The sequence below is a fragment of the Amphiprion ocellaris genome, chromosome 7, assembly GCF_022539595.1.
Source record: "Amphiprion ocellaris isolate individual 3 ecotype Okinawa chromosome 7, ASM2253959v1, whole genome shotgun sequence".
NCBI classification, from domain to species: domain Eukaryota; kingdom Metazoa; phylum Chordata; class Actinopteri; family Pomacentridae; genus Amphiprion; species Amphiprion ocellaris.
Genome location: NC_072772.1, coordinates 19,104,681 through 19,123,792, shown reverse-complemented (window position 1 = coordinate 19,123,792; position 19,112 = coordinate 19,104,681). Strand labels below are relative to the sequence as shown.

The following is a 19,112-nucleotide window of genomic DNA, read 5'->3' as shown; positions in this document are numbered from 1 at the left end:
CACAAGATCATCCAGTCAGAACCACCAATAAGGCTGCTAAAAATGCACGATGATTGCAGATCAAAGCAGGAACCTGACAAACCCTGGCTAGGCCACTTGACAAGGATGACTTATGTCAAAAGACCTGAAACACCAGATGACAACTGGCTTATTCTCTAAGTTTAAACCCATTTTGGTCACTTGGGGGAATCAGAAACACAGATGCATCTTTTTTAAATTTATAGTGTTAACTTGCTAGCTGATGTTTTGCCCATCCAGCAGTAATGAACCAGTATTTTTATTTATTTGCAAACACGATACTGTCCATTAGATGTTCTGGTCTCTGTTGCTTTCCTTGTTTTTCTGTTGTTTGTCCCTTAGTGTTTATCTTTACTCATGTCCTCTGTGCTTGAAACTAGAGATTAAGACCATAAATATATTAGGAAAAATGTTTACTGAACTAACAGATAAGTGAGAAGCTGGATCATTTTCTCCTAGAATCCTATACAATCAGACTTGTTTTTGTAACCTGCTGGCTGTCAGAAAGAATGCAGATTTAGAAAATTTCTGCTACATCCATTTTTTTTAATATATATATATATATACAGTCTATGCTTCTCTCCTAATTAGCCATTGTGTGTACATTTAGTCCAGTCTCTCCCTCTGCCCTTTGCTACTTTCACTTTTCGATTTTTCTAGTTTTGTAGTTGGACTTGATTTTTGGATTTCATTTGGTCTCATTCTGTTTGTACCTAGACTTTCCAGTGGCACCTGTTATAGTCTACTGTCCTGCCACCTTCTATTATCACTACCCATATGTTTTATTAAAGTTTACTTTTTGTTTATTCGTCCTGTCTGTATCACTTGGGTCCTTTCTCAAACTGTCCCGAACACCAGATCAATGCTAGTCAAATATTGTCTCCTTCAGTGCAGTTTTCAGTTACTACCAACTCTTATGGGAAATATCTTGTTCTTTAGCTGTTAAACGCTCCACTATGTTCATCAGCTAATTGCTAAGTAGCTGAAAACAGTTGTCTACTGCAGCTGAAACAACTTTCTGTACACACCTCTGTGAATGTGTGTGTGTTTGTGTGTGCACAGGCACTACCCATCAGTACGAGTTTCCAGGAACAAGTGAGGAGCTGTGATTGGTAGAGAAACACACAGCTGAGCCCTGCTGTCCAGAGCCACAGACCATAGCTAATTTGATCAGACAGATTACAGTTTTTTAACTGCACGAAAGCACATCTTTTGTGTCCAAGTGTGGTGTGTGTGTGTGTGTCTGACATTCCCAAAGTAGCCTGTCTTTAATACAACAACCACTAGGCCTATTAAATAGCCCCTGATCTCTGGCCATGGCATTTACTTCTCCTGCTCCATCCTTCCCTTCATCCCTACAGCCAAACAACGCCGATGGCAACAACCGCCATTTCATCGAGTGTATCTGTGCTTGTGTGTATTTGTATGCATCATTTCAACATAACTTTGAGCTAAAAAGCAGCCAGTCTTCAGAGACAGGATAATCGCTGAGAATTTAGAGAGAGCAGGAATTACCCTGTACACCAGCAACTGCTCTATGTGTGTCTGTGCGAATGCATGTATGCTGTGCACACACTGAAATTACATACATGCTCACAGTAAGTGTATACAGAATGTATGGACATCTGAAAATGTACTATTTTAAAGTGGGAAAAAACTATATTTTGTCTGTTGCTGTGCTTGTATAACATGCAGCTTTTCTTTCTTGTCACCTACTCTGTTGTGTGTCTGTAGTTTTTGCATGCTTTTACTGCACATAATCGAGTCTGTGATACAGTTTGCCATCACTGTTCTCTGAAGCTGTGCTCCTTTGCATGAACAAACACCACACAGCATGTTGCCAAGTGCTGCTAAAATGACTTTGTCCTATTTGCATATAATCATCCGGAATTTACAACTAAAGGTAGAAATTTCTTTCTTAAAGATATTTTAAACCTCATTTCTTCACATCTTTTATTTGTTTGATTCAATGACCTTAATTCCTCTTGATCTTAAAATCAGACACCAATCTGGTAAAGTTGTTACTGACGAAACAGTAGCAATCCTAAGAAATCCCTTAAATAATGTATTTTCTTGATGCAAAATAAATTAATTTAGCTTTTTCTGGTATAATTTAAGATCCTGACTTTTTATTGGAAATTTGGTTCAGATCAGAGACATCTGAATTGATCCAAAACCACAGGCATGTGCTGCCACTTCTTTTGAGGAATCACAGATTGGAAGATTGAATATGAGCCAAACAAGTTAACAGTTTTTGCAGGGTTCAGTGGCTGCCACTGAGCTGCTGCCAGGGTCCTCATTTACCGCTGTTTATCACCAGTCTGCTAACATTGCGTCCTGTGGGACGATAAATGGCTGGACGCCAAAGAGCACATGAATCACCTTGTTAATGACAGAACAACACAGATTGCACATGGTTGCATGCGAAGGCGCACACAGCATGTGTTTGTCTTTCATCACATGTGCCGCTGCCCCCTGACAAATGTCAATTGCGTCTGCAGTTATCTTGAGTGTTGTTTGTGTTGTTGTTGCATCACTCAGATACTTGTCTTTGCGTTACTTGGGGCCTTATTAGGGCTGCCACGACTGTTTTCTGATGTGCTTGGAGGCGTATTGGTTGAGTCAAGGTGCTCTTAGTAAAGTGTTGTTGATCACACCAGCTAAACTTGACAGGGTAATTCCTCAGGGAGGGAAGGAGAGAGCAATGGGGAGGGGAAGAAGGTAAGAAATGGGGAAAAAAAAGAGAAAAACAGGAGAGCTGAAAGGTAAGGAGAGATGAGAAACCCAGACACTATGACAAGCACAAATGGAGAAAAATTAAGCATGCAGACTACAGCGAGCGACACACATTTAGAGGTAAGCAGGAACACACAGTAATCGCATACAAACAAACACATCTGTGAACACAGAGACACACACGCACTGTACAAACTGAAGTAATCTCACACAGACAACTGCATCTCCATTTCGGGATGGATAAACATTGCACAGTGCGACCTGCCTGAAATCTTTGCACATAAACAGATATGACGAGGGCTAACCTTGCCAGCCAGGTTTGCAGACAGGCTTGACGTCAATGCGAACAGGGACGCTGTGTAGGGCTCTTTTCTGGCCACAGTCCCACGCCGTCACCTGGATCTCGTACTGCTGCTGCCGGTCGTAGCTCAGCTTCTCCGTGTTCCGGATGTTACCTGGTGTGGAGAAAATGTCAAGGTCAGTTTCAACCCAAACAGCTTTTAAAGCAACTCATTAAAATGTATTGTAGAGCCCAGTCCACCTATTGTGTCTCTTAATGAAAGTACTTTGTGCTCAACAGTTTGGCACATTGATGTGCCACAAATTCCATTGTTTGAAATTTTAAGACCCCAAAAGCTAAAAATCACCCAATGCTATGTCAGTAAAGAAAATGTTTTCATATTGTCTGGTTGGGGAAGTAAAGTTGGTGGTCCAGCTTTCTCTTATGGCATTCTGTGCAGCTGGTTTCTGTATTCATCATTCAGTTTCAGTATATTTCCATTGTGCCAAGATTTCCCATTAGTGAAAAAGCCAAACACCTGAAATCAATTTAGACAATTACTGTTAATATGAGGCCGTTCATTAGAGAGGACTGGACGTTCTTGTTTTGGTCTACAGGCAGTCCTCACAGAAGACACTTTTGATTATTCACATTAAGAGAAGCACAGGTGTAAACAAAATTGATGGCTGAATTCTATTTAGCTGCTTCAGTTTCAGGGTCCTCAGCATGTGTTCAGAAACCTTCTGAGACTAATCGTAGCTTCTGCCTGAATAACCTCCAAGCAGGACCAGTTCTACAGGAGTGCAAAAGTATGCATTACACCCACAGATAGATTCTGAACAAAAATATACAGGGTGTCCATAAAGTCTCTTTACAATTTTAAGAATTTATTACAAAGGCAGTTGATATCTTAACCAGATTTGTTTTACTGTAATCAGTGGTTGTCAAAGTTTTTTCCACCTCATTTAATACACCTCTATATGAGCACCATTAGTTGCATGAAGCGCATCAAGACAATACTCAATTTCTTGCCATGTTTGCTGTAACATAGCCTCATCAATGGTGGCAATGGCATCAGAAATCTTTTGCTTCAAGTCAATAATGTCCCGTATCTTTGTTCGATACACGATATCTTTAACATAACCCCAGAGAAAGAAGTCCAAGGGAGTGATATCTGGTGAACGTGGTGGCCAAGGAATTGGCCCAAGGAATTGGCCCACCCCTTCCAATCCATTTAACACCCACAGTATACCTAAAACACACAATTTCAATGTGATTACAAACTTTAATAAACACTGATTACAACAAAACAAATCTGGTTAAGATATCTTATCAACTGCCTTTGTAATAAATTCTTAAAATCGTAAAAAGACTTTAAGGACACCCTGAATTATCATTTAACTGTGAGTGGTGATGGGAGCTCCTGCTGAGTGCAATGCATGATTAGTCTTAAATACAGCCCACAGTAGCACTCATAATGTAAAGACAGACCACAGCCGTATTGGAGCTGTGTCCTGCACACATAAGATTCCCCCAAAGCATATGTCATCTCCAATCCTGTTGAAGACGACCCCTCAAGTCAGAAGCATACATAAATTTTACAAGACACAGCATGAATTTACAGTACAAATGGCTCCAGGGGTCCCACAACTTCAGATTTATCTAGATAAAACACAAAGAAGCATGAAAAACACATTTTCAGGACAATTACTCCTACCAAAAAGATGTGTGCACATTTATATCTACAAGTGATGTGAATGAGGGTTTCTCATGAGGACTGACATCAGTCAAAACAATCAGAAAGAAAAACTGAAAAATACATTCTTCACATTTCAGCAAAATGGAAAAAGCTACAGGAGTTTATCTTTCTGTAAGATACAACAATCGAACATTTTTCTGTAAGAAATGTTTTTTTTTCTTTTAATACATAAAACACACAAGCGTAAAAAGTCAATTTTTTCATTTAGAAGCAGGTTAAGTTTATTTAACAGCACACTTCACAGGAAGACCTTGAGATCCTCATTCATTCCTAAAGGTGTGAGAGTCAGCTCCGTCATCCAGCTTAATTCATGTTTCAGACAGGCAGCCTTCAAGGCACTTCCTTGCCAGGAAATTTGACCTTTCTCAGCCCCAATGTGCCATTATGACGTTTGAGGATGCTTCATATGAGTAAAATCAAGGACAACAGGACCGACTTTGTTAACATTTCAAATAGCAGAAAAGACGTTACACTATTCTAGTCTTCCAAGATCTGGTTGTTATACTGATGTTTACTTCACCCCAAGGACTCTTGACTCTAGTGATTGTTAAGGCACACCGATCAGCCACAGCATTATGAAAACCAACTGGTACAGGGAATAATGTCGATCATCTTGTTATAATGCAGCGTTCTGCTGGGAAACCTTGAGTCCTGACATTCATATGGATGTTTGACATGGGGGATTTGAATCAACATGGAGGAGACCAAGCAAGTGTTGTGCATGTAGTACCAGCAACTGGAATTGGTAATGTCTGCTGTGTGGTGTTGGTCTAAGTAACTGTGCTTGGGTGCCTCTAAGTGCAGCTAAACAACTTCAGTTAATTAGTGTTTCTTCATTGACCAGATATCATTACATCAATATTCAGAAATGGTTGTCAAGGCCAAAGTCAAAAACTAGCGTCAACACAGCCTCCAGAGCTGCAGACACAGTGACTGATGATGAAGAAAACAGCAACATTGCCCACAGCAAAGTCATTTTAAAGACACCAGCAAAAGCCAGCTGTCTCAGTTAGAGCATCTGCTACCACCAGCACACTCTAGCTGTCTGACTCTACCAACGCTTGGCCTTCAACTTCAGCCAGTGCAGGATGAGCTCAGTAAAAAGGAGCTTTTGCAGGTCTGCCTAAATATGCCAAAGACCCAACTCAGTCACAAAGTGAGGTAAAAGTGGACATTTTGTTGCTCGTGATTTAAAAATAGGGAATGGTCAGAATATTCTTGCAAACATTATGCCATATTTTGCTAGGTTTGTTTAAATTTTAGGTCAATTAACAATGCAGATGATACATCTCATGAAGACACACTTTTAGTATTACCATGGGTGGATGTAAAGTGATGTTTATTTACATGTTGCAACAGCTTTATCCAAATAAAAGCAGCTGTAGATGTACATAAACTGGGCAATAATCAGTTTTAGGTGGATAACGATCACTTTAAGGTGTCCATCTTAGAGGACCTACACTAATTTAAATCATTTTGTTCTAGAACCAGGCCTACTTCCAAGGCTCACCGGATTTTTATCTGAGAGACACAAGATATTTCAGTAATAATGAATTTTTAAAAGCATATTTAGATTGTAAGATAACAATACTTCGAGTGCACAGGACTTTTAGTTGAAATTCTACACTAAGTTTTAATCTATCATTTAATTCAGTGTTGAATCTACCATCTCCAATCTGGAATAAGGCTGTTGCCTCAGAGTTTTCCTCACAGAAATTTCTTGTCCAGTCATAAAAATGAAGTGGTTTGGGAAGTTATTCTAAAATGTATTAAGTGCAATGTTTTTGTGAAACATTTTACCCTGCCATAAATAGCATAAACCCATATCTGTGTGGTATAAGTGGGAAACAGTGTTGAGTTTCTCAATCAGTGGTTGGGAAGCTGACTTTATAGAGTCGTAAAATGGCTGAGTGAGGTTTTACAGCTAAATGAGCTCCATATTACTGTAGTAATAAGCAATGTGCAACAGATATTTTTTGATATTCATCTGTACTTATTCAAATTTATTCTCAATTGATCTGTTCTTCAGTCTGATGCCTAGAAAAAAATACCTATATTACTTTAGAGTTTAGCATAAACTACAGAAGTGTGAAAGTTAAGTGCACTTGTTTATACTCTGCCTTGGGGAAAGTACATGACAGGAGTCCTACTGTATAACCTTGCATGTGTTTATGGCATTTTTGACTCATCAGATAACACGCTTTTTGTTGTGTTGGTGCTTTTTTTTTGCTTATACACAGTGTTTGTGTGTTTGCTTAAAGGAGTAATGGGTATTACATTTTAAACCATCATTATATAGCATTGTCAAATTAACTATGATGCCTTCATATAATCACTGTAACAAATGAGATCATGGCAGAGATGACAGGCAGCCTCTATCTCTCAAAGTGGTTTGATTAGTGCTAATGTTTCTCAAAATTAAGACCACGTTTTCATTAAATCCCTGACGCTTCCTGATGCAGCAACAATGTTGCTGCTTGTCCCCCTGCTGACCTCCTTTTCTTCAGGTAATAAATACCCCACTCCTCCACCAACCCCTATTAGCCTTTAACGGTATCATCATCCACCAGAAGTGGGACTGCAATTGTTCTGGAAGTTCTTACGCTTTGTTTATCAATTCTGACATGAGTCACAGCAAGGTCCTTGTTAGTTTTAATGACTGATGATTATTGTAGCATCACAGAGAGTGAAATCTGCACTTACACTTACCGTTTTACTATATCCACTGTAACACATGAAGAGGAATCAGAAAAAGTCACTGGAGTTATCTCAGCTTGGGCTTAGAGAGTACAAATTTACAAAAGCCTTGTGTTACAGTTGGGGGAGTGAAGTTCAAACAAATATATTTGTCAGTAATGAGTTGCATTATGGGAAATGTGAAACATCTTATAAAATGTCTCTAGTGACATGAGCTTGAGACAGATGAGTCTAAAAACTACAAGTTTGAAAATGAAAAAAAAAATCTAGGTGTGTGTGGAGTTAAAGGAAGTAAGCTTAGCACATCTCTGTAAATCACTCCTCATCTCTACTTAAAGTTAGTCCCTCAAGGCTACATTAGCCTCTACCAACATAATACACCCAAATCTTTGATCGACGTGTCTGCAGTGGAGCTGCATTGTGTGTAAAGTACTGTAATTTTAGGTTTTGTCAAGGGAGAAGAGTGTGTGATAAACAAGACAATATGTCTGCTTCTGCTGCATCAATTTTAATCTTTTTTGAATTGTCCATTGTGTGTCAGACAATTATACAGGAGTACAAAAGGGACAGACTGCAGCATAAAAGCAACCCAGGAGTGTGATCCAAGGCTGCAACCCAACACAACCAGCAGTGGAACACAATGCAGTCCTTGGAAGTCTTGTTTAACACCCTAATTCCTACATATTCCAATTATATCAGATTTGTGTGGTGTTTCACTTGGTATATGATGTATTTCTTCCTTTGTTTCTGAACAGTAACACTCACTCAACGATAGCCTGCTATTTAACAATATCTTCATCCTAAATAATCATGTTTGAACTGATGAAGTCTTTTGAAGCCTGGTTCTTCTACCTTTGGGTTTGGGTTGATGTAGAGTTCATGAATCCCTGCTGCAAAAGTGAAGTTAGAAATCAAGTTCAAACCGGACGTAGGTGGAATTCACATCTGCACTAGCTGTACTGCTACAGCAATCCAAAACCCACAATTCAGCTTTGTAATTCATTATAGTTTTGTTTGAGATGATCTTAGAGATGCTAATGTATCGGAACACACATGGCAATTATCTTGTTAATGTTATACAGTTCTGCTGCACTACTGAAATAAAAAACATCCATTTTTCTCTGCAGGACATTCAACATCCAGACCATATCTGGTCACTGAAACAGAGTTTCCATAAGAACTTTGGTTCTATCGAGTGGACCAGTGTATGTTTTCACCAGTTTAGAGTGGAATTACCGGTATAATCAAGGAGGCATTGTCAACAAAAGTCATCTCCCTTTCCAACCTATAGAATATGACATGTTCACTGTTCATGTCACAATTTGCATTTTAGATCAGGAAAAAAAAATATTATTTATTGTTTCCAGCTGGGAGTCAATTTATTTTTGGTTGAAATGCTCTGCACAGAACAAAATTAGGTGCGTGAACTGGAACAGAACCTATTTAATGTTGGTGGAGAATAGGTACGACAGTTTCCTGTCTTGTTGGTAGCCATGACCCATTTTCCAACCCAGCACTTTTTCTCATGCTGAGCAGAGTGCATGAAGGGAGTTCTTGTAGTCCTAATGTGTCTGTTAATATTTGATGATTCCTCCACTACAGATGGATGACAATGCGATACACGCAGCCAGGCCTGGGCAGGGAGGGGGGACACCCTGATGGAGAACACTTGCAGGGTGTAAAGTGTATTGAAAGGAGACCCCATTGGCCATTATAGGCTGTGAGTTGAAGCGTAGCCGGAATGAATTACTGCGATTTGTATTTGGATGCTTCCTAAGGTTTTCGTATTGTAGGGAGAGAGGTGCAGGTGCAGAAGGAGCTGAATGTTGATGATGTAGTGTATTTGAATTCGAGTGTGTGAGTAGGAGAATTAGCTGTAATTCATATGAGGATGGCATTGTTCACTTTGCCGTCCTCCTCATCACTCATTCTCTGTCTTCCCTCGGTTAGAAAGTCCCCCCCGTCCAACTCTTCCATTCTCTCTCAGTGCACATCATTGTCTCAATGTTTTGCAGCCTCATCCCATTTCACTGTTTGCTGCCTCATCTGTTGTGCTGCTCTCCCTCTTATTTTGCTTCACACACACACAAGTATGCATGCACACTTGCACTCCCACACCTTTCTGCATGACAGAGGTTCCTATTCCTGCTCCTTCAATTACTACATCAACTTATCCGTGTCAGCAGGCTGTGCGTGCTGTGACTGCTGGTAAGGGTGGCCAGCTAGTAAATGACTGTTTTACCCTCCATCTCACACTCTCTATTTGCCTCTCTATCAAAGCCACATAAACATACACACACAAGCAAACCATCGTTGCATCTGTCTCTGTGAATTCCCTCCATTATCCCTTTATAATTACTATCCAGTACAGAGCAATTCTTACCTAACTACGCTCCCTTTGTCTTTGTTTAAAGGACAATGCTAGCATTCATCTCCTTTTCTCTTCTTCTAGTCATTAAATACTAGAAAAACCGAAAATGTTTAATGTAGCAACAGTCTCCAATGTTCCTAAATTAGCAGGTACTGTAATTTTTTGTGAATGTTGTGTTGAATACTCACACGGGAGGACATAAAGTGGATTTTAGGGACTACTTTACCAGTTTTGGACATCTGGAATGCTAAAGAGTGTTTATGTTAACAAGAGGGTGTATGTGGGCATGACTCAAAACTAAATACAGTGGCCATACTTATGGTGATGACAGACCTTGTCATATAGTGCAAAGACGAGGCTGACAGACATATAGTAGCTAGAGATGATCTAGTTTATTTGCCAATACTGAGCTCCAGTTTGATCCCATTTTCCTAGATTAGACACGCTTGAAGTATTATAGAGCAACTGTAGTGCCTGATTAAACAGTACTACTGTATAAAACTAGAGTGAAACCAGGAGGTGGCAGTTCCATGTTGGCACACAGAGAGTAGGACAGCATAGTGGGGGTTTATCAACAAAAGGGGCACTATGACAAAGTTGTCCGTGACGCTTACAGAGAGCTGGCCATCGCACGTGTTAAATCAAGGTCAACTTGGATAGCGGTCTCATATGTCATTGGTACAGCTGCCTTTGCAGTCTGTATCATGTTTTCACTGCTTAAAATAGCAATATCACCAGAATAAATATTTTCCTAATGTGTTTATGGTCTAAATCGCTAGTTTCAAGACTTTTTGAATGCAGAATGATGCTCACTTTGTCAGTTGTTATCCCATTTTAAATTAACAATAAAGGAGTGCACCTTTTAAGAAGGAGATACCTTGTGATTGACAGTGTGCTATTATTTCACTTTGTTTATAGTATCCTTGAGTTCTCAAGACAGATACAATGCTCACTTGTTACCTCCAGTTTCAAAAGACTTCCACAAGCCAATGGGTGATGTCATGGTCACTACATCAATCGAGATCCCCCGACATTAACTCTAGCATCACCATGGAGGTAGCATTGATGGTTTTGAATAAAACTGTAGGATTTGTTGCAATAAAACAATATTCATGGCCCCCTCAGAATAAATTGTAGTAACTTGGGTCATTAGGTCAATTAAACTGTCCTGTTCTTTGGTTTATGACCAACAATCTGCAAATCTGACAACATACCCAACAAACTTAGTACTTTTTAGTCATAATGTGAGCATGAAAAGCTCCTAAACTAAGATAATAAACATAATAGCCGAAATATTTTACCTCAATGTCAGCCTGTTAGCATTGTCATTGAGATGTTAGTATTTAGTATTTAGCTCACGGCAGTATTTAGGTCACAATAACACAGTGCCAATGTAGAGTCTCAAAGAGCTGCCAGCGTGGTTGGAGACTTGAATACTGATACTGAATGTAGTGCAGCATCTCTTGGCACGATGTGGCATTACTTTGTAACATGAATACTAATTGTACCCTCCCATATATTATTATTATTAAACAGCCATTATCAGTTGTTATCACATCCACAGATATCAGCAGTAGGTGGCCTACTCCACCTTGTAGTAGGCTCAGTAGCACGTTTTAACCTCATTTTATGCTGCTTCTTTTTCCCCCCATTTAACGGTCGTGGTTTCCACTTAGACAGACCAACCGCTGTCTGCCATTAGAAGTTAGAGTGTTAGGTTTGTAGCAAAAGTCAACAAATTTCAACCAGGAGCCTTGACTTTGAGTTCGTCTTGGACCATTATTATAGTATTTATGACTTAGGTCTTGTTTATAGTATTGTTTTTACTCAGTGTTTACTTGTGTTTTCTTTCACCATTTGGTCAGGCATCAAAACTACTTGTTTAGGTCTAGAAATGATCGTGGTTTAGGTTAAAACACACCCTTTTGGTACGTTTGCCACATGTTGCAAAGCTTCATTTTGCAGGTTTCCAGGGTGATGAGTGCATGCAATTAATTTACATGACTGCAAGAGGTTGCATATCTGGTCTTTTTTTGTTTATCAGTGATCACAATGGAATGCTGTGTTTGGTCTGAGTGTGTGCAGGAGGCTGTCATATGGGGGTTCTAACAACTAATAATGGCCATATAATTGGCTGATTACTTCTGAATTGGGTAACATGTACTGATATATACAGGTGTCCCTAAAGTCTGGATACATAGGCAAAAATACATATCTTCAAGAAATTACATTTTTAACAACATTTTATTCAATATATAGATTTTTTTAACATATTGAATTTAATATATATTGACCAAATATATATTTAACATAATAGCCATATTTAATCTGTGGAGGCAAAAAAGTTATAGTTAATGAGATTTCCTATGTGTCCAGACTTTAGCGACACCATGTAGTAAAACTGCTGCAGTAGACATTTTAGAATTGCAAACTGTAATTTGGTCGGATAAACCCTGAGTTTGACAGTAGTATTCGTCCAAGCAGATTTCCTGCATCACATTTAATTTTTTCAGCAGTACTAAAAGAAATGCACCTCCACACAAATAGCCCCCTTTCTTTAATACAGGGCTGCTTTCTGTCAAAACACCTCCTTAGTCCTGTTAATATTAATGGCATAAAGGAAAAAAACTGCATTAAGTTTGGGGTACCAGGAAATAGCTGTGTTTCTATTTGCTGACAATCGGAGCCTTATCCTTTGTGTTTAGCTTATCCCTGCAGTAGTTTACCATCTACTTGTATCCCTAATCATGTCCTACCACTTACTCTCACAGCCAACCTCCGCTTTCACCCCTCCATCTTCTAACTCTCTCCCTCAGGTGCTCTTAAGTTCAAGAGCTCTTGAAGCCTTTTCCTCAGTGGTCAATGGCTGAGCAGGACCCCTTCAAAATGGAGAGAGCACACAGGCTGCAGCCTCTCCTCTTATCATTCACGCTGTTGTTTGGCCCAAACCTCAGCCTGTCAGCCTTTTTACTGCAATATCTCAGCAATCAGAAATTTGGCAGCAACAGATGTCTAAGCAGCAATGTCCCTTCCACTGACTCATCCTCAGCAAACATGTATATGTGCAGACCCAGTAGCAGCAGCTGTATTTGAATAGCTTGTCTAACAGTGATAAGACTCAGTGACTACACAGCCCAGATAGTGTATGCTCAAAGAATATATTCAATCATAACAGACTTTGTGTTAGCTACCCAGCAAGGTGCTAAAAAAAAAGACAAAAAAAATTATGAGTGTAACAATAGTAATGGACATCCAACTGGAAAGATCAGAAAAGTCATTACAGTCGAGAAACTACCCGTCTGTATTCATGTCTAATGATAATACAACCATTTGTATTTTGTAGAATAATTGGTACAATCTGTTTCATATTTTGATCATCAATTTTCACACATTGTAGCTTTTATGCAAGCTACCGAGTGAAATGCCAAGTCAGCAAAGTCAAATTTATGAGGCTATTTGAGAGCTTCCACAGATTTTTCTCAGCATTTATCTTTGTCTGTGTGTGTTTGTGTTTTTCATGCTTGTTTGTGCATAGACTTCATCTGAGTCGTGGAGACTGATGGCTCTCTGGGCAAAGTTTGACTTTGTCCTTGGAAAGAGCAAAGAACACATTTTACCCTGGGGAGAGACATCTGTCAGAGTGTTAGGTTTTGCTACCAAAGTGTATTCAGGTGTGTGTGTGCGGTGTGAGCATGTGCGTTCTCCTCCTGTGGGTGTGAAGTGTGTGTGTATGCATGAATGGGTCTTCAGATCACGGATGTTGCTGTGTTATGAAAGAAATGGAATATTTTTTTTTGTATCTGTAAATAAGATGAAGAGCAAAGGGAGTGCAAAAACTTGATTTGGACGATCTTCTTGGCCTTGTGGGAAATCACTGAAATAAGTGAAGCAGAACTGCTGTAAGAGGAGGCAGGTTGAGAGAAACAGGATTCACCGGAAAAAAAATAAATTAAGTGACAGCCTTTCAAAATAACACTAGCAATTCAGCAAACATCATAGACTGCTCTACGGATGCTGTTAACAGATTCTTCCCTCTTCTACTCACCATTGCGGTCTATAGCGAAGGGAGTGCTGGTGGTGGTGATTTGGTAGTTACAGATCTGGCTGTACTGTGGGGAACAGTCCTGATCAGTGGCCTCCACTTGCAGGATGCTGTCGTAAATCTTGCCCTCCGTCACCGCGGCTCTGTACTGGGGCTCCCGAAACACCGGAGCGAACTCATTCACATCGTTGACCTGAATGTGCACTACGGCCCTGCAGACGGTAGAGGGGGAGAAAAGTAGAGATTTATGCAGGAAAGTTTCACAGGCATAAAGTGTTAGTGTGTCTTGTGAGCAAAGTTGTAAGCAAATATGACTTGCTTATGAGTTAGATGAGACTTAATATTTCAGTCTATCTGGGCTGCACAGTGCATCAGTGGTCAGCAATGTCACCTCACAGCTAGAAGATCCCAGGTTTGCGTCCTGGCTTGGGCCTGGGATCTTTCTGTATTTAGTTTGTATGTTCCCTCGTACATGTGTGGGTTTTCTCCGGGTTCTCTGACTTCATCCCTCAGTCCAAAAACATGCTGAGAAAACCATTCTTTTGTACATTGCAATTTGCATCATTCATCCTAATTGCAGCTAATTAGTCTCAAAACACATACAAAAGAAAACCAGGCTTGATATGAGCAGAAAAACTTCCCTGCAAGGGAGCATTTCAGCTCCAATGAGCACAGGACTAGCATTCACATCCCCCGTGTGCTCGCAACTGCTCAACACTCACTCGCTCATCAAGTTGACTTTGGAGACTCCGAAGGCGACATAGTGTCTGACAACTCTGCTCCTTTGACTTGTCATTTTTATCCACTGTGGATATCTGTTATCCTCTGACTGAGTGGGAGAAGTACTCAGATCTTGTACTTATGTGAAAGTAACATTACCATGGTTTAGAAATACTCTGTTACAAGCCATGCATTCAAATTTCCACTAGAGTAGAAGTACAAAAGTATGAGCATCAAAATACATTTAAAATGCTAAAAGTAAAAATGCTCATCATATAGAATGGTCTCTTTCAGAATAATGCATATTCTAATTTTGAATTAGACTATTTATGCATTAATGGTTTCACATCACTTTAATGTTGCAGCTCTTTTGCCGGCTAAATGAAGTTGATTTTAATATTACCTGCTGGGTATTTTTACATTTCCCCTAAGGGATCAACAAAGTTTCATCTTCATCTAATAATGTGTCACTGCATTAATTTGAAAGAATAATTGGCTACTCTGTGATTTATTTGTATTATTAATCTATTCATCTAAATGTTAAGTAAAAAATAAAATATTTGCCTCTCAGTTGTAGTGTAGACGTATAAAGTAGCATAAAATGAAAACACTCAAGTCGTGGAAAAATATCACTAAGCTGTATTTAACTGCAGTAAATGAACAGATTTCTTCCATTTTCACCACTACCCACTGGCCTGTTGCTATAAATCAGCACGTTTCAGCTCTTGAATAAAGTTGATGACGACCTCCTACAGGACATCATTCATTACTGACATGTATTATCTTTTGTTTAGTCACCATTGACTCTTTGTGTTTAGTAAGTGGTGGAAATCTACATGTTGGCAGGATAACTTATAATATTTTACTGCATTATAAATGAGGCAACTTTGTTTCTCTAGTCAGCTCTGGGGATCCACCGTATTCCACCATATTGGACAAACAATAATGGAAGTCAGGATATCTTGACCTCTGCTTCTCCACTCTTGTCCACTTAAAAAAGAAACAACAGAGAAAATTTTTCCCTTGTGATTCCCCCAATTTCACTAAAAGAACACTAATAAATCATTATAGTGTGGCTTTAAAGACATTCCACTATATTCAATAAATACCTTGCACTGCCTGCACGCTAATGAATTCAATTATTAATGTTTTCAGTAATTATTAATCAGCAGTCATGCTGCCACTTTCTTTTTCTAAGTATCTGTCAGTCAGAAACGTAACACTTAATTAAGGCTTGTTGTCTTTATTGTCAACATGCCATTTTCTGCCACAAGAAAATAAAAGGGAGAGCGAGCAAACAAAGAACTAAGTGATTTCATAAATGGAAAGAGGTCTTGTGTGTATTTGTGCTTTTGTGCTGTACTGTGCCTTAGCATTGAAAAGCCTGCTGCCTTAAAAGGCTTGTAAGGCGAAAAATGTCTTTGATGTCCACACTCAGAAGAAGTCTTGTACCGATTTCTGTCTTTGTCAGCGGAATGGGCACTTTGCTCTTAAGTGCAATGGCACAAAGGAGTGAGGTGTCTAATTACTGCAGCCTTTCAGATGATTGTTAAGATGGGATGGTTCAGGGCAGAGTTCACTGCCTGTGATAGATTAGTTTGGTAACCAATAGTCACATTGTGCTTTGTCTGACCTGACCCAATGGACCCAATTTCTTTTATTGTGTTGCTGCGGCAAAATAATCCCACAAATCACTTCATCTAGCAGAGTTTTGTTCTCCAAGCACAGCAAACTGTGCTAATTAAACATCCCATAAGACAGTTTATCAACAGTAATTCATGTTAAGCACACATAATGATAAAAAAAAAACCCCACAACACATCACATTTAAATGTCTTTATCAATACCCTCCAGTGGGGAGAGAGCAATATATTCTATATTAAATCCTTTGATTCATTGACTGCCACCGGTGATGGATGACGATGGGCTACAGTAAGACTTAACTCTTCAGATTTGCAAAGCCAAAGGAACACTTTGCTTAAAGATACAAAGGGGTGGAGATGTTTACATGGTTTATGGGATTAGCTGGTGGGTACGGTAATGACAGTGAAATTATCCTATTAAAAGAAGCGGCAAATATCTTCCCAACATGCCTTCGGTTGGACACAGAGACTGGACAACAAAGAGAGGAACAGTGGGGGGGCAGAGCTCCGGGAGAATGGATTTTCACACTGCCTTATCGCTGCCTGTCACAAGTACACAAACATAGGCCAGGGTTTGTTTTTAGGCCTCTATACACACACAGTTAAATAGTTTATTAGAACATACAAAGATGTAAACAACTGGTGAAAAAAAGAAAAGGGCAACAACAAGACGGGAAGGCAGTGGTGGCTGTAACTATCTACATTTATTCAAGTAAACATATTGTTGTCTGACTGCTTTTGTCATCTTTATTTACCTTCGTAAAATTGTTCTTTGCAACTTTGTTAAGTACCATAGAAAAAAGGTTTACTAAAGCAAACTTAATATCTTTTTCCATTTTTGTGACTTTCAGCTTCTACCCCATTATGTGTTGGTCTCCAAAGTATCACGATCATTACTATGCCTTCATTTGAGCATCAGTGATCCATCATCACGTTTTACTGTGAAAACTATTTGATTTTCGGTGCTGATGTGTGTTAGCTCACAGTAACTTGGTCGTCAACTCAAAGAAGTGACGGATTAAATGTTTACATGTAAAGGCTGTGTTGAATTTTAACCATCTGAACCCATCAGTCACATTTGTACTCACTCTGGGCCTATTTTTATGAAAACAGCACAACCATGGCTACTAATAGTGAGAACTCAAAAATGTCTTTGGTGCAGTATAACATAATTACAACGTCACAAAAGCTGAATTTCTTTGATTATTCATTGTATAAAATTTGCAAAAGACAACATTCTTTTTAACCCTCCTGTTGTCCTCATTTATGGGCACCAAAAAATATTGTTTTCTTGTCAGAAAAAAATCCAAAAATTCGGCAAAAAAATTCCCCAAATTTCTGAAAATTTGCAAAACCTTCAGGAAGAAAATTTCAATAATTCCTTAAAAGATTCCCCTAAAAGTTTATTTAAAAAAAAAACTCTAAATTTGGCTAGATAATTCTTGTAAATATTTTTTAAAAATGAATAAAAATCACCCCAAAAATTTACTAAAAATATCTAAAGTGATTACATATATATTAGCAAAACTTCTAATATTTTCTTCAAGAACATTCACATAAAAATCAACCAAAATCCAGCAAATTTCGCTGGATTTTGGTTGATTTTTATGTGAATGTTCTTAGGAAACATTTTTAACATTTCTTTTTTCCCACCAAATGTTGAAAATGTGGACATCAGAAGTTTCACTGTGGAAACTTTTTTCCCCACATTTTCAAACTTTAAAACGGGTAAATTTTGACCCGCAGGACAACACGAGGGTTAAGTGTTCTTCGGTGTTAGCATTTTGGAAACAAGATGGCTCCACGTGGGATATTATTTACATTCTTAAAATCTGTACAAACAGGCATTTTTTAAGCTACTCTGCTCATAAATTCTGAAAAGATATTTCATCATGCTGAATGTATCTTCCAACAACTTGCTGGCAACTTGCTCTTCTGTGTACTATTTTTAAAGCATATTACGTCCACGTTATTGATGAATATTTTCCTTTAAATCTCTCGTCATCTCCTCTCTGCTTCATGCAAACACAACTTGCAGTTCACCCGTAAAGTCACAGAATTTTTGTCATGTGACAAAACTTCACAGTCAGTTGTGGATCCTCGGTTGGTGCTGAGGAGAACAGAATTTCTCATTTTCTGACGAAGAAGCAAGAAATTTGTTAGAAGAAAGAGCTTTTGTGTAGGAGTGTGGAAAGACTAAATAAAACTGTAAACTTGTTCTGTAGAGGAAGTCTGTGTTGACTCACAGAAGGAAAGGGGAAATTGTGTCAATGTCAGCCACCTTTCTGACGCTGAAGATTGTTTGCATATGAAATAATACAGGTACCAGTGTGTTGCATTTGATACATAAAAGCAACAGTACCTGATCTGGTACTTTACTCTTGCAAATGACTTATTAAATAATACTGTATACAAGTCACTCAACTGCAAATGTTTAAGTACTTTGTGACAAATAAGTAACAGTTTATACATATACACTACTGTTCAAAAATTTGAGATCACTTAGGAATCTCCTATTTTCAAAAGAAAAGCATTTTTTAAAAATGAAGATAACATTAAATGAATCAGAAATACAGTCTAAACATTGTTAATGTGGTAAATGACTTTTCTAGCTGGAAACGGCTGATTTTTAATGGAATATCTACATAGGGGTACAGAGGAACATTTCCAGCAACCATCATTCCTATGTTCTAATGCTACATTGTGTTATCTCAGGGGTTGGCAACCCGCAGCTCCGGAGTTGAATGTGGCCGTTTCATCCCTCTGTTGCGGCTCCCTGTGGCTTTGGAAAATACATGAGCATTTAATTCAAATTAATTTCATTTTAGTTTTTTGGTTTTTAAAAT

The 19,112-nt window shown here is 38.8% G+C and overlaps 1 protein-coding gene across 1 annotated transcript in view; it reads right to left on the bottom strand.

The window, feature by feature from the left end:
* LOC111569704 (calsyntenin-2) overlaps positions 1-19,112 on the bottom strand; it is a 345,816-nt gene that overhangs the window by 122,154 nt on the left and 204,550 nt on the right. The window contains exons 4-5 of the mRNA XM_023272001.3: positions 13,907-14,115; positions 3,060-3,209 (exon numbers count right to left, since the gene is read on the bottom strand). Coding sequence (XP_023127769.1) covers positions 3,060-3,209; positions 13,907-14,115 — 359 coding nt within the window. The remainder of the gene's footprint in view (positions 1-3,059; positions 3,210-13,906; positions 14,116-19,112) is intronic.